The sequence below is a fragment of the Alligator mississippiensis genome, chromosome 16, assembly GCF_030867095.1.
Source record: "Alligator mississippiensis isolate rAllMis1 chromosome 16, rAllMis1, whole genome shotgun sequence".
In the NCBI taxonomy this organism is placed as follows: domain Eukaryota; kingdom Metazoa; phylum Chordata; order Crocodylia; family Alligatoridae; genus Alligator; species Alligator mississippiensis.
In genome coordinates, this window is record NC_081839.1 from 27,975,344 (window position 1) to 27,990,440 (window position 15,097).

The 15,097-nt window shown below is 45.1% G+C and overlaps 1 protein-coding gene across 1 annotated transcript in view; it reads right to left on the reverse strand.

The window, feature by feature from the left end:
- Positions 1-278: 278 nt before the first annotated feature.
- The window catches only part of NCAPD3 (non-SMC condensin II complex subunit D3), a 44,483-nt gene continuing 29,664 nt past the window's right edge, over positions 279-15,097 (reverse strand). Inside the window, exons 25-35 of the mRNA XM_014593746.3 lie at positions 12,932-13,069; positions 12,488-12,621; positions 12,146-12,345; positions 11,367-11,477; positions 10,779-10,958; positions 8,957-9,126; positions 6,699-6,835; positions 6,476-6,553; positions 1,309-1,383; positions 1,165-1,222; positions 279-1,075 (exon numbers count right to left, since the gene is read on the reverse strand). Of these exons, the coding sequence (XP_014449232.3) occupies positions 964-1,075; positions 1,165-1,222; positions 1,309-1,383; positions 6,476-6,553; positions 6,699-6,835; positions 8,957-9,126; positions 10,779-10,958; positions 11,367-11,477; positions 12,146-12,345; positions 12,488-12,621; positions 12,932-13,069 (1,393 nt within the window). The 3' untranslated portion in view covers positions 279-963. The remainder of the gene's footprint in view (positions 1,076-1,164; positions 1,223-1,308; positions 1,384-6,475; positions 6,554-6,698; positions 6,836-8,956; positions 9,127-10,778; positions 10,959-11,366; positions 11,478-12,145; positions 12,346-12,487; positions 12,622-12,931; positions 13,070-15,097) is intronic.

The following is a 15,097-nucleotide window of genomic DNA, read 5'->3' on the forward strand; positions in this document are numbered from 1 at the left end:
GGAATACTTCAGTTGCATCTGGCTTGGAAGTGGGTACCAATCAAGAAAGGGACACTAAGCATCTGTAATAGCAAGTAATGGCTGTGTAGGAATTCACACCTTTACACAGATGTGCACACCAACTGCTGCGACAGTTGTCAGAACAACAGAACTTCTACGTGGCCACAGAAGAGATGAAAATAGTGGGCACAAAAGGGAGGGAAATCCTTTAAAGGTAGAAATTTACAGAAGAAAGTAATTCAATGCTGTCAGAGCAAGAAAAACTGAGAGGCTGTGGGTTGACTCTGTTCTCTAAACATTTATTTTTCATAAAAGGTTAACAGCTGGAAATAATATGTTCCAAGTATGGAAATTTTCCATTTAGAAAAGAACGGGAAAGCTGCACAAAACACTGGAGCTTTAACTACAGGTAAAAACCTTACCAACTTGCAATTATCAGATTTGCAGGCATGGCAGCATCAAGCTATTTTACCCTTGTAAATATTAAGGTAACGCTAGTATTTTATGAACAGGGACAATGTGGCATCAAGGGAATGATGTGAGCCAATCACCACCTTCTAGTAAAATAGGGGAACCCAAGCTGGGATAAACACAATAGTTTATCCGAATCAATATTTCTAACGGCTGCACTTACATACGTTGGATTAGAATTTACGGCCAATAGCACTTAGATACCCATTTGGACAAGTTGCAAACCTTGTGCAGTGGGTACTGCATCTTATCCAGATACTGTAGCTTCTTGGCACTTCAGGTCACCCTATGGCAAAAAAATGTCATTAACAGCTTCAAATCCCCTATCTTATATTTATCCACAAGTTAAGCCAACTTTACCTGTTGTATGTAAGAACATAAATAGACTAGGAACAAGGGAGACTTTACATACATAATTAGAGCAAGCCTGGAGGAGAGGGACAGGCTTTTGGTCAACATGATGAAGTTCTGTACAAGAGTAAGTGGGAAGCGTCAATTGGCTGGTTTCAGGGGGTCTCTCCGCAGGGACCTCCTTAAAGCTGGCCTTGGGCTGCTTTTTCTCCTGGCTGGAGATTCTACCTTCCACTGACGCGGTAGGGGCTTCCTACAGAGAAAAAGAGTACAGGTTTATTTTTAAAAGCATTACCAGGATTACTTCTGGCCAATACTGACTACGGCCTGGGTTGAACTTACAGCTTATCTGGCGATGCCAGGCATAGAACATCTCTTTGCTGATCCTGGGATCTTTTTTCTGCAAATGACGGATATTCACATGGTGAACATACAGGTCAGATTATTACTTTTTTTTTAATCTTATGAGTGCGAGGATAAACTTGCCTGAATCAGAACCAGGTGTCTGTGTCAAGCTGATGTAACTGACCCCGGCCCCAAAGGTCAGGTCGTCAATCGTCTCTAAAGGAAACAGAGATAAGGCAGTCAAGCGTTTGAGACAGATGGCAAGACAACTGCTTCTTTTCAATGAAGGAGACTGTATGACTATACTCAGTTCAAAATGAGAACATACGCATCTTTTTGTTCCGAGTCCTGCATCCCTTTGCCCTTGTGTTTTAAGTGAAGCTGTGTTGCACTCTGCAAGCTTCAAGCTAACATGCATGCACTTGTTCAAATTGATCTGCTTTTCAGTATTAGAACTGAGAAGAAACACCCTCAAGTTTTAGGGTGAGGGGACTACTGAAGATTTCTCATTTCCAGAAGTTTAGTAGTGCTTGTCCATACCATCTCACAGACTGGGAGGAGTCTCCTCTGCTGGTCATGTGTTGGCTACTTTGTTTGGATCCAGACCCTGGACTTTGCATGCTTCTTGGCCCTCAGAGCTTGAGCAGTATCCAGACACTGCTTCTTCCCTCACAGGCTTGTCTACAAGCTGACATAATTTTTGTCAAGTCTTTGCCTTGAGCAATGAATAAGGTCCGACATCTAACTGTCCTTGGACTTTAAGGCAAAGGCCAAACCCACAAACCTCAAGTCTTTCCAATGGCTAAGCATAACTTCTCCCCAACCCCCAAGCTAACAACTACTGTAAACGTCATCTGCCTCAGAAGACAAAAGCTTCAAATTAACTTCTTAAAAACACGCACAAATTATTCTTGAAGGTTTGCAGATCCATGCAAAATACAAACCCTGCAGGGTACAAGTCCCTCCCTCGCTGTCCTCAATACATAAAGGAGCTACTGTGTTCTAACCAGTCCTTTCAGGATCCCAAGACACTGCTCTTCTTCTGCCCCTGCACCAGGTGTTCCTTGGCTTGCTCAGGTCTGACTATCAGAAAGTACCCCCTAGCTCAGAGGGCACATATCTTTAAGAGGAGCTGTTAGTACCCTCTTTTGGCTTGGAAATTTCAGTTGCCCCACACCTCCAGCAGCTGCAGCTAACCTGAGAAGAAACCAATCTCTTTTACATATTCATTGGTTTTCAACAAGGGTAGAAGCATTTTACTTTAGCTATTCATGATAGGATGTAGCTACGACACAGTCCTTGCTAGAAAATGGCTATTTCAGTGCACACAGTTAGCGTTCACAATCCAGCAGAATTTCCAAATTGTACACAGGCAAATCCCTCAGGTAGTCACATCTTCCTCCTATCACAATGAATGGAGCAGGGGACCCTCCCAAGTAGTCCTGGACCTAAATGTACTCCCTTCACCTTCCTCTGTCTTTAGCGCTAGCTGTAATGGTACTTCCCTGAAAGCCCTACCAGTTTATCTCATCGGAGATATAAAGGTAGCACAGAATAAGTAATAGTGAGGTTTTTATACATTTGCCCCCCGCCACACTTCCGATGGAATTAGGGCAGCAGATGCTTGTAGGACAAGAGATGGAAACCTCTGTTAAACAAAGACCTTCATCTTGAGACCTAGCCATCTCCTGGTGCATTTCCTTAGCTATAGAAGCATGCTATTAATGCCCAGTTTTATCTTTCCTCCTTGGATTTGCTTTTGACTACCTTCAGACTCACCTCTGAATTTCCTGGCTTTGTGTAGTGAAAGTCTTAAGTTATTTTGGTTTTCACATACAGAATGACTAAGCCTCCTTTAACTGCATTCAATAGTTGCATAATATGAAGATTAAGAATATGAGGGGGAAGAGGGAAATGGCCCAAATTACCACCAAACAGCCTTCTCACATTCCCTCTTGTTCCGTCTGCATATTGTGCTGTATTCACATTTGCATTTGTATTTGAAAAATACAGTGAAGCAATCTATTCTCTTCCAGACCTGTACCTAGTCTCAAAAGGATGAGGCAGACACTCGGGGGCGGCAAAAACTGATCTGTCAGCAAGAAAAGTGTCTTATAAAGGTACTGGGATAAGAGAGAGTCACTTTTAACATCTACAGCAAGAAATGATTTAGGAAGAATGGCATCTGCAAGAGTTTTATAAATGATGAAGCAGAAGAAAAAAGCTTTTCCCTGGTCCTCTGACAACCTGTGAGACCCTATGCCATTGTAGAGACAGCTCAACACAGACTAAGCAAAGCAGCTATAATGCCATAGACAGCTTGTGTCACTGCAGAGGAACACATGCTGTGTGGAAACAAAGCAGGAATTTAGGCCTCGTACCACTGAGGATTAACATTCTCCCTGTTTCTCCGGCATATGGCTCATAAGTAGAGCTGCAGTGCAAGCCCCCAAGTCAGAGATGCGGCAGATGAAGTAAAGATTTTTTCTTTACAAAGCATCCCGGTATTTTTCGCATAAAAGATAACTACCAGGTGCTCAGGTCATGGAGTGGAAATATCTGTACAGACAAAACTAGCCTAAGAGTGGAGAATGCAGAATACGAAGACCAGGTTTTTAATTAGATGCATACAATTGTCTGTGCTTTGCTTCTGTCTGCACATGGAAGCGAGATGTTTGCATATGTATACAGCATATTGCTGCTTAAATTGGCTATAACCCAAGACAAATGTTCTCTTTGTGTGCACAGCAAGTATTTGCACACAGGTTACAGGCAAGCTGTGTACATACAGCTGTGCACACCACCGTTGAAAATTTAAGTGCAACTATCTTCTAATGGCAGCCAACCTGTCATTGCCACAATCAAGAAGCAGCATAAACAATGCTATATTTGTTGAAGAAGAAACAATGAATACCATATGCAATGCATCTGTACAATATCACAACAGGGCTATTGTATAACACTCAAAGCTGTCTAAAATGGTTCAGAGACATGGGAATTTCTGAAGGTCAGATTTTCTGAGGTGGTAATTTGGCTGCCACAGCCATAATGAGCAGAGACACTTACTAATGACTTATGCATTATAGAGTTCTCTCTATGCATTACTGCTGTAATCTACATAGCTTGTTGCCACAGTTCAGAAGAAAACAATTATAGTTTCCTCAACTCGCATCAGTTATTTATTTAGAAAAGAGCACGCATTCTCTGAGGACGTTTCATAGCTTATTAATGCCACTTTATTGGATCCAAGCCAATCAAAGATCTCTCAGTTATCATGGCTCATAAACTCCTTCAGTGACAGGAGAGGGTCTTGGTTAGGCCCTGAGCTGAACCCTTCTTCAGATAAGAAAATTCTTAGCTCAGAACTGTCAGGATATAAACCTTGAGGACCCAGCAGCTGCCTTCTCTAGTGAAGCAGTACTTACTGTTCATGGCTCCCATGGCCTACACGATGTGAACAATGCTGATAGATCTGGGCAGGGTAGAACCATAGAAAGTAGGGCTTGAAAGGAACCTCAGGAAGTCAGTTCAGTCCAATCTCTTGCTCAAAGCAGGACTGTCCTGGTCTAAACCAGCAATGGCTAATTTGTGGCACAGGCTGTCTGTGTGACACATGGCAGATCAGGAAGGGAACAGGCAACACAGCAGCAGATAGAGCAAGGAACACAGAGTAGGGAGCAGATGGCAGATTAGCAGATCAGGCAAAGGAAGGGGATCTGAGTGGCACTCAGGGAGGGTATGGGGCCAATATGGCAAAAGAGGTTGGCTTCCACTGAAACCATTCTGGACAAGTGTTTGTCTAACCTGCTCTTAAAAACTTCCAAGGATGAAGGTACCAACAGCCTCTCTCAGTAATCTATTTCAGTGCTTAACCACTCTGAGTGAAAAAGTTCTTCCTACTATTAAACCCAAATTTCCCAAATTGCTGCAATTTGAGACCATCCAATTTGAGACTTTTCATGTCCCTCGTGACAACAAGAATAGTCTATCCCCATCTGCTCTCCATTTGGCAAGCATTATCAAATTTTTAAGTCTGGATAAGAGAAGACTAAAAATCACAGTTCTTTCAAACTGTCCTCATTAGTCATGTTTCCTAAACCTATAACCAATTTTCCCTCCCCCTCTCTTAGACTTTTTCTAGTTCAAAATGTGGTGCCCCAAACTGGACACATTACTCAGGGTAAGGAAGGATTACTTTTTTGACCTCTAAGCAATGCTTCTGTTAATACAGCCTAGTATGCTGTTGATTGCTCTTTTGCAACAAGAGCACGCTGTTGGCTCATATTCAGCTTATGACACAATAACTCCCAGGTCCTTTTCTGAAGCACTGCAATGTAGCCGGTTGTTCCCCAGTCTGTATTGCATACAATTGTTCCATTTTAAGTTCAGGACTTTGCATTTGTCCTCAGTGAATCTCATACGATTAATTTCAGGCCAAGTTTCTAGTTTATCAAGATCCTTCTGAATCCTAGCCCTACCTTCCAGAGTTTGAGTCTCCGAGTAAAAGGACACTAGCAGTTATCCTGGGAGGCGTAGGTCAATCAGCTGAGTGCTCCAAGCCACTATGGATCCAAGAACATAGGGGCAACTTCCCTCTTCAGAAGCCCAAGAGTTAAGAGTGCTTTCCACCATTACCTCTTCAGAGGCCTTCATGTGCTGACTCCATAATACATCTTTTGAGTTCCCAAACTGCACCTTTTAGACCAGGGCTGTCAAGCTCCCCCTGGGCCCTGGGTCAGATCTGGACTACAGGGGTTCTTCCTGGGCTGGATCCATGGGGCCACATTCAAGCAGTAGTGTGGGTCCAGGACTGGGCAGCAGCATGGGCCTGGGGGGCATGCAGCAGCACAATGCCACATTGCGGCAGTGGTGCAGAGCTGGAGCCGGGGGCATGTAGCACCATGGACACAGGCTATGGGTAGCAGCCCACTGGCTCTATGCCACTGCCTGAATGCAGCTCCTTGCCACCACACGTGGCTCCATACAGCCGTATGCCCCTGGCACTGCCAACCAGCCACAGTTCTATGCTGCTGCCTGAACACAGCTACTACCAGTAGACTGAATGCAATAGTTCTGCAGGCCAGGCTGTATGTCTGACCCCCTGGTTTTAGATGGTCTACTCTCCTGGGCTGGGACTGTCCCTTACTACATACAGAACCCAGCACAGAGAGACCTTGAATCTATTGGAGGCCCTTAGTACACTGCTGTGTATAAGCAATGATAAGCGATTCCTCAGTAATGGCAGGCTGGGAAGGCTACCCTGCTGTATCGAAGGAGAACAGGCGCTTGGCCTAGTTGGGTTACTTACGCTCCGGGGTACTGATTGCTCGGCCGCCCAGGGGAACATTCGCTTCAGCAGACTGTTGGTTTAGGCTGCGGAAAGACACTAGAAAAAATGATGAGAGTAATGGTCAGAATAGGGCTTGGCAAGGCAGCTGTACACTCACACTTCCAGCTCACGGGTCTAACAGTCAGGTTGCTTCCATTAAAGCTATTCTGAACTAACCACAAGTCCGCTGCTAGCTGCTTACCGTGCTTGCTGCCAGCTGCGCTTGTTGGAGAAGCAAGAGAACACCTTCCTCCTAAGCTCTTGCTGCGCTGCTTCATGGCGGCCTCAACGGCCTTCTTGGCAGAGTTCAGGATGGCAAGGGTGCTCAGGGACATCCGCCTAAGTGGCAAGAGGCCACAAGAACACCAGAATAGTTTTATTCTACAAGTTACTCCAGAGGGGATGAACATAACTGGAATCTTGGTCACTCCCAACTAAGTTACAGTCATCTACATACACATGAAACAAAAGGGAATGCTATGGCAGAATCTAAATCAGGGCGGGCAATTATTTTAGCTAGAGGGCCGCTTAATGAGTTTTAGCAAGCTGTCAGGCCGTGTGGGTAGCCCCGGCCCATGACAAGCGTCCCAGCCCTGGTCACCATCTTGGGACCCGAAGTCCTGCCCCCAAACCTGACCTTTGCCACCTCCCACTTTCCCTGGAAGTACTCCTTTCAGCAAGGGGCTTGCCATCTTGGGGCCAGAAAAAAAAACAAGTTATAGTCTTAAAAATCAAACATCTACTACAACATACATTTATTTGACTTCAAAAAATATTTTTGTCCTGATTTACATGTGTTTGCATAGTGTACACAGAGGTGATTCACATAATAGTTTAAAATGAAGTCTTACTATTGTATATTGTGGAAGAGTGTGGGGGGTACGAGTGAGTGGGTATAGATTTATGGGGGGCTGTGGGTGTAGGTATATGTATATGTGGGGTGTGGGGAGGATGTGGGTGTGTGTGTGGTGTTTGTGGGGAGTATGTGGGTATGTGTGTGGATATGTGGGGTGTCCATGGAGCCCCTGCCAGCCCAGGATCCAAGCTCCTGCTGTGCTGCACTGGGTCACCACTGGCCCTAGCGCTAGGGCACCCACCCGCTGCCGCTTCCCTGCCCACCCACCACTCCCCTGTCCACTGCTTCCCCCACATGCGCTACTCTGGCACCACGTGGTTCCCATCTGGCTCCTTCTGTGCCACACGTGATGCCAGATCCAGCCCAGCCTGGCCAGCACCGCACGGAGCCAGCCGGGAATTGCAGAGGCCGGGCTGTCTCCTGCTGCGCTGGCAGGGAGAGGGAAGAGCCAGCCTGGCTCTAGAGCCTCTGCCAGTCTGGGCTCTGTGCTCCTGCCACCCCACCCTGGGTCCCCACTGAGGCGGGTCCCAGACTCCCACCCAGCTGTTGCTGCACTCCTGTCCACCTGCTTGCTGCCACTCCCCGCCACTGCTGCCACCACCATTTCCCCACCTCCCTGCCATTTCTCCCCTCCTGCTCGCTACTCTGGCAGCCTGCGGTTCTCAGCTGCATGGCTGGGACCACAGAACACAGCAGGAGCCAGCCAAAATCTGTGGAGAGGGGCAATTGCTGGCGTCCACCCCTCCTCACTGTTCTTATTTAACTTTGCACTCCTGTGCGGAGGGAGGCGGGGAACAGACCCAGGGTCACCAGGCCAGAAGCTTCTGATAGGCAGAGGCTTCCTGTTGGGGGCCGAGGGAAGGGTGGAGCCAGTCAGGCCTTGCTGCTGCAGCTGCCGCTACCCCTGCGTCCTGCCGCCGCCTTCTCCTGGGTCCTGCCGCCACTGGTGCCTCATCAGCTTAGACAGGCAGCCACGGACAAATAATAATTAATTCTATAAATTTTTAAGGGGTCCTGCAGCCTGGACAGAATAGCCTGGCAGGCCACATCCAGCCCATGGGCTGTATTTTGCCCACCCTGATCTAAATACTGGTGGTATTCATACTGCCAGGCCAGGAGAGAACATGCAGCAATGCAGTAACTTGAAATTCTTATGGCTTTAAACCCATTACAATAAACTGTCTGGTAACCGGCACCTTACAAGCCGGTATGCTCTGTTAACTGGCACACCAGCTTGTAAGGAAAAGTGAAACCGGAAATGCCCTCTGCGGCACTTCCAGTTTCTCTGAGCTCCCACAGCCCAGGGCAAAGCAGCCTGTGCTGCCAAGTCCCCATGGCCCAGGGGCATAATAGGCTGCACGGGTCTGTGTGGGGCCTACCTCCCTGTCCTGCAGGGCCCGCAGGAAGGGTGGTGATATGGCAGGAGGGGCAGTGATGCCGCAGGAGGGGCGGAGGGACACCCCAGACGCGATGGGAGAAGCGGCAGCCAGGGCCGCTCAATTAACCGACATATTTAGTAATCCGGCATCCCCCATTCCCAGGGGATGCCTGATAACAGACCTTTTACTGTAAATCCTTACACTAGTTAATGCCCATGTGCATACCTGGGTCTAGGTAGTGGCAGTTTCAAAACACCAGCTCCAGGTGTAATAAACCCAGAAGATGCAGGGGAAGCAGGAGGCCCAGATGGTGATGGCTGTCTCCTGGCAACAGGACTCTGGGCTTGGTTATTCTGCCTGTTAGGAGGCGCTGCTGTCTCTGACCTTGGGGAACGCTACGGAAGAGAGGAAATAAATCTGCCATAACGCCATTGTTTTGAGCGACTATACTGAAGGATTGTAAGTTGCGTTGGACTTACCTCCTTAGTGATGCCAAGGGAAAAATACTGACAAGCCAAAATTTTCAAATGCAAGCGGCTATTCTGGGTGCCTAACTTCTTAAAAAGGATTTCATTTTGAGAAAGCAAAGGTTCAAAGTCAGGCACCTGCGAAGCTTACTCTAAATTCTCTAATAATGAAGCTCCTGTTGGTCACTGTTGAGTTACTTGGCTAGAAATACTCACGTTTTGGAAGGGCACACACTTCAGAGAGCTGTACTACTCAGTTGCTTCTGCAATGCATCTGCCAACTAATACCCACTGAGAGAAGAACTTCAAGTTAAAAAGACTGGGTACAGCCAGCAACTCCAGACAGATGCTCTCTGCTCTGTGACATGCAATTTTGCTTTTTTATACAAAGGCATTCTGATTAACTTCTCAGACTGCAAAGAGACATGATATTTTCACGATTCCCCCCTTCCCAACCTCTCCGCCCCCTGATTTCTAAAAATGCTGTTCTGCTTTGGAAAATGACTTGCAGACAACACTGCAGGATGGTTTTAGCACAAGGAAACCAGGGATTGACATTGGCAAGGAAGTTAAATGGAACCTGCCTGTAATATTTTCACTGTGGAAGCAAAGAACAATGCAAACAGTAAATATAAAAAGTAGCAAATTAAAATTCCTAAAATTCCATTTGAATTGATGTACTTCTGAGATGATGGTTTTCAACCTTTTTTCATCTGCGGATCCCTAAAAAATTTCAAATGGAGGAGCGGACTCCTTTTGAAATTTTGAATGGAGATGTGGATCCCTTTGCATTAAGGGTGGATACAGGTTTCCCTTGCTTTATGCTGTACACGCGTTCTGGGAAATGGCGCATAACTAGAATTCACGTAGAGAACCCACTTTACAACGTAACAAACAGGGATATGTTCCAAAACCTCGACTGTACTGACCCCCAGATCCATTTCTACCACTTTTACAAGACAATTTGGGTACTCACGAACAGCAGACAGTACACACAAGCACAGAGTGGTGGTGAATGTTACCATAATGGGGATGGCAACTACAGAAATGTGTCGCAGACAATGAGCAAGGAGCACCGATCCACGCGGGAGACTGTATTTTGGTGTGCTTCACTCCCACAATGCATTGCACAAAGCAGCTAACTGCGGGCTTCCACCACATTGATCACATAAGAGTGAATTTACCTTGCATATAACGAATTTTTGGTATAAAAAGGGTCATCGCATAAAGAGTGAATTCACACATACAGAACCCACATAAAGTGAGGGAAAACCTATATTCACATTTCTGATTGATCAGAGTCATCTTTTGCAGACCGTTTAGACATAGTCTGTGAACCCCCGGGGTCCATGGGCTACAAACCACTGTTTCAAGACAGGAGGTTTTTTGTTTTTGGTTGTTGCTGCTGTTTGATCAGGGGTTTTTTAGAGCACTTATCAATTGCTCCAGAAACAATGACTTAGTCAAGAAGCACTCAAGTAGAGAGAAAGGTACATAAGAATCTGTCAGGCACCCTCTGCCAGACCTACAGCATGCTTTATAGACCATGGGGGCTCTCTGGGGACTGGGGAGGCCAGTACCTGCACTGAGTTCATGACAAAGTCCTCTCCCCGCAATGAGCTGTCTTGATCTTCTCCCATCTCATTCTCTCTGGCCAGCTGCTCCTCATACTTCTTCATATCATACTCCAGCTCAGCTGCCAGCTGCTTGTCCACTGCAAAGAACTCTTTGATTTCATTCCGATAATCCTGCATCATCTCCTGGAAGGCACAGCATGAAGCAATTAAGAGGTTTTTAGATTATTCCAACATCTCCTCTGACCAGCATTTCATGCCTAAATTCATGTCATAACTCTCCAGGTACGAACGGAAACGTCAGCTAATACAGTAGAGTTATTTCTAAACGACTCGCTCACTTAAACAAAGAGGTTTGCTGCAATGACTTCCTAAGCTATTCAGTGTTACCATCATTCTGCCCACTCCATAGGGGAGACTTTTACTTTGCATATCACAGAATCGTTATCTTTATCGCTCATCCTCAATGGAATTATCCTGACACTGCCATATCACAGGGCTTCACAACCTTCTCATCAGGGGGCCTTGGGTTCTCTCTCTGACCAGGCTCCCAAACCATCAAACCTGAGAGAAGCAACACAGATCTTTCCTTACCCGGAGATAGTTCATGAGATCCCTCAAAGCTGGCATCCTTTTGTTTTCTAGAAGCGACTTCAGGGAAGTGATTACTGGGATGAGGTTTTCTATAAAGTTCTTCTTTTGAACCTGTGGTTTAAACGAGACATTGCATAACTTGATAAGGGATGGCTCGTTTCATTTGTATTGTAAAAAAACAACTCCTAAGCAAAAGACAGCATTGATGCAAAGCAAATGAGTAACTGCTTAGCATGCATAGATCCTGTATGTGGATGGACATACATGTATACATATATCAGTGTAGCAGTTGTTCCACTTTACACTAGCATGTGATCTATTATCTCTGGGGTTATTTTATTCTACTAGTAAGTTAGCAGGAACTGCATCAAAGCCATTGTAAAACTCAAACAGTAAATATATAAAATTTGAACCAAATTAGCGCAAGCTCACTAATTTTAGTCAAATTGTGGCTACTTACTTACATCCAGGCTCTATTTATCTCTTGAACTAGGGAAGAATCGTTTTGAGTGTTTTAGTCACTTAACTGCTAGCACATTCCAATCACTCAAAGTGACGTTCAAATACAGGTAACTTCCAAAAACCAGCATTCCTGTTAGAATACTCCCCTTTTGCAACGCATGCAACTTGCACACAAGGACCCAGTGCCCCCAGAACAAAGGGATCCTATGGTGTGGACAGCAATGCATTAACTTCACAACTGTTCTCATCCCTAGGTCTAGCCAACACTTTCCTCAGTGCTGTGACCCTTTCCCCACTGTGCACTGAGCAGCTCTCACTTGCGAAATGAGTTTTTTTTGTGCTGCCTGCATAACAGCATTGGCCATGGCCATTTCATCCTCCTCAGGCTGATTATCTTCATCTGGTATAGATCTCATAGCAGAGAGCTTGATTTCTTTGCAGCTAAGGATTTCAAATGTATCCGACAGCAGCTCGTTGGCTTCCATGTCCAGTGGGAGGACCTCATCCACAAAGCAAGCTGTAAAATATTGGAGGGAAGATTTTAACCAGGAACCTCAATTCCAAGTTGTAAAAAACATAATGATCCCAGTGCTGAACCCAGATGCAACTACAGCTTAACATCATGGTACATATTCTGTACTCAAAAATAAGGCCCTTACCTAGGATATTCAGGTTGATTTTAGAAGTGATGCTGAATCTTTGCTCATCTGTAAAATGTTCTAGGAGGAACTTGTAAATGTGCATTCTTTTTCCTTTGTTATCTTTCCCCCTCAAAGAAAAGAGATTCTTCTCCCTGGGGTACACGGAGAAATTTTATCAAGGGCCAATATATGCGTGTGGGCTTACAAAGATAACTGGATTTTAAATCTGCACAAAACATTTGAATGCCACCTTCAAGATGTACAAATTTGCTGGAAAAGATACATTATTCATGTAAATCGCTCACAGAAACTGCCATGAAGAGGCGCTGAATTCTTAGGTCTACAGGATCTCTTAGACATCTTATTTTTCGTCACATGCACAAAAAGTAACAAGCCAAGCTTTGTTCCACCCCTGAGAAGTGCATGGCCACGCTCCCCAGTAACATGCCTCTATTCACTGACCGGTCACTCTGGGGGAACTTGTTGTATTTCTCATGCTTCTCGTAGCTGTTGAAGTGGAAAATGCACTCGATGAAATGTTGAGAAAACATGACTGGATTTCTCTTGAGCAACAGGTGCACCAGGCAGAACTCCCCAAAGCTGGAGATGGGATTGAGAAATGAAAAGTCAGAAAACTTAGCCACCTCCTGAAATACAGAGTAGTGCCCCACTAATTCAGAGATGTGCAAGGCTGGGCAAAACCTGCATGGCAGAAAGACTCTCGGGAAAACTCTTCTTCTTCTTCAATAAAGGATTTAACTCTTGCCTTACCATACCAGGACTTAGAGCAAGATACCACAAGAGCTACTTCAAATGTTTCTTTTCCATCCAGGATCAGACTGAAAATCTTTTCAGCATCCATGGTATATTTTTATTTCTCTTGATAATTTAGCAGTTAAAGGGAAATAACTTAGAAATTGCAAGTCAATGAGACTTAGAAGCTGAAGTGCTCAAGACAAGAATGGAACTTGGGTGCTTTTGAAACCATTCCAATTGCTACATAACTACAGCTCTTGTCCTGGTAATAGGCAGTTGAGTTAATAATACAAAGATTTTTACAGAGCTCAGCTTCCTCATCCTGCTGATCCTGGAATCCACATTGCTGTGGATCAAAAATACAATCTAAACAAAACAACTGCAAAGATATGATGGGACAAATGCTCCACTGAGATTTGGGTTTGGCAATACACATATGTGAAAGATGGCTTTGTAGTTCAGACATACAACCAGCACTCAGACCACCTAAGTGCTCCACAAGGCTTTGCCATCTACTTGCTGTGTGACCTTGTGCACATTATTTTATTTTCCCGTACGTCAATTTTCTAACTGCAAGTAAATGGAGCCATTAGTCTGTCCTAGCAAAGTGGATTGTAAGGATAAACACAGTGGTAGCAAGGTGTTCAGATACTAAAGATGAGGGCTACAGGAGAACCCATGCATAAAGTCTAATTGCAAAGGTACCACACAAGTGGCAACTGCCAGAAGGGAGAGAACACTGACCTAGAAGAGCTGGAGTCTGTTCTGCTTAGATAGAGGCATACTTGTAGAGCAGCACAGCATGCATGACTACAAAAGCAAAGGCTGGAAGCATCTAGGATAGCATGAGGGGTGCACAGACAGTTCTATAACATATCCTGCAGTGTTCGTTTGCATTTCATCTCATCTGGCTCTTTGAAACACTGCTGATTCTCCATAGCAAGCTAAGTTGAAGAGCACAATACTCGATCTTAGCCAAAAGGCCAAGAAACGATTCTAGGAGAAACCCAAGTTCACCCCAAGGCGTCCCATAATCTGGAAAACAACTTCCGACTATTAATTCAGTTAAACTGGCAGGCCTATGTTTTGGCATTATGTTTAGGGGCCCGGTGGGCAACATTTTGAGCAACACCCCAATAAGTAATGCATGAAAAAGATTATGGGCAATGCTCAACTGATTTAATTTCCTATAGAGAAATACAAATGTTGGTGGTCCCTCAGGAAGCATCTGTGCACTGCAAAAATATCCAAGGAATTTCCTGGACTCTATTGTTATTGGTAATCTGACCCCTGGGTAGCAGCTGCATCCTGGCCTTCAGCCCAACAGGTGGATTGTGTTTACACAGGGTTAAAGTATTCATGAGAGGGAATGGCTTGGAAAAAGCCTATAGTTTGGAAATAGTTTTGGTGCAGGAAGATCTTATGCACTGCTTACTCTGTCCATCGCCGCCTAATGGCAATTTACAGTGGCTTAAGTTCTGCCCTTTACCCATTGGGAGATCAGAAACACCTTCAATGCAGAAAGTTCAAAGTCATTAATCCTTATGTACACTTGAGTATTGCCAGGATTCTGGCTGCTTCATGTCGGCTCTGACATGCAAAGGCTTTAAGATACATCCTAGCTCCAATTCAAGAGTCAAAACTATAGGCTGATCTAGTAAGAGAAGCTTCTGAAACGAAGCTCCATATTCTTTGAATCAAAAAGAAAAAAAAACAACCTAGAGAATGAGTCTCTTGAGCTGCACTGGTCTCTCAGAGAGATCAGGCAGCCATTTTGGCAGAAACAAAAAATAGAATTTGAAAAGGGAGGTGAGGGGGAAGGAAGAAAAGAGGACAGAAATAAAGCTTAAAAGTATTTAGCTGGAGCATAGT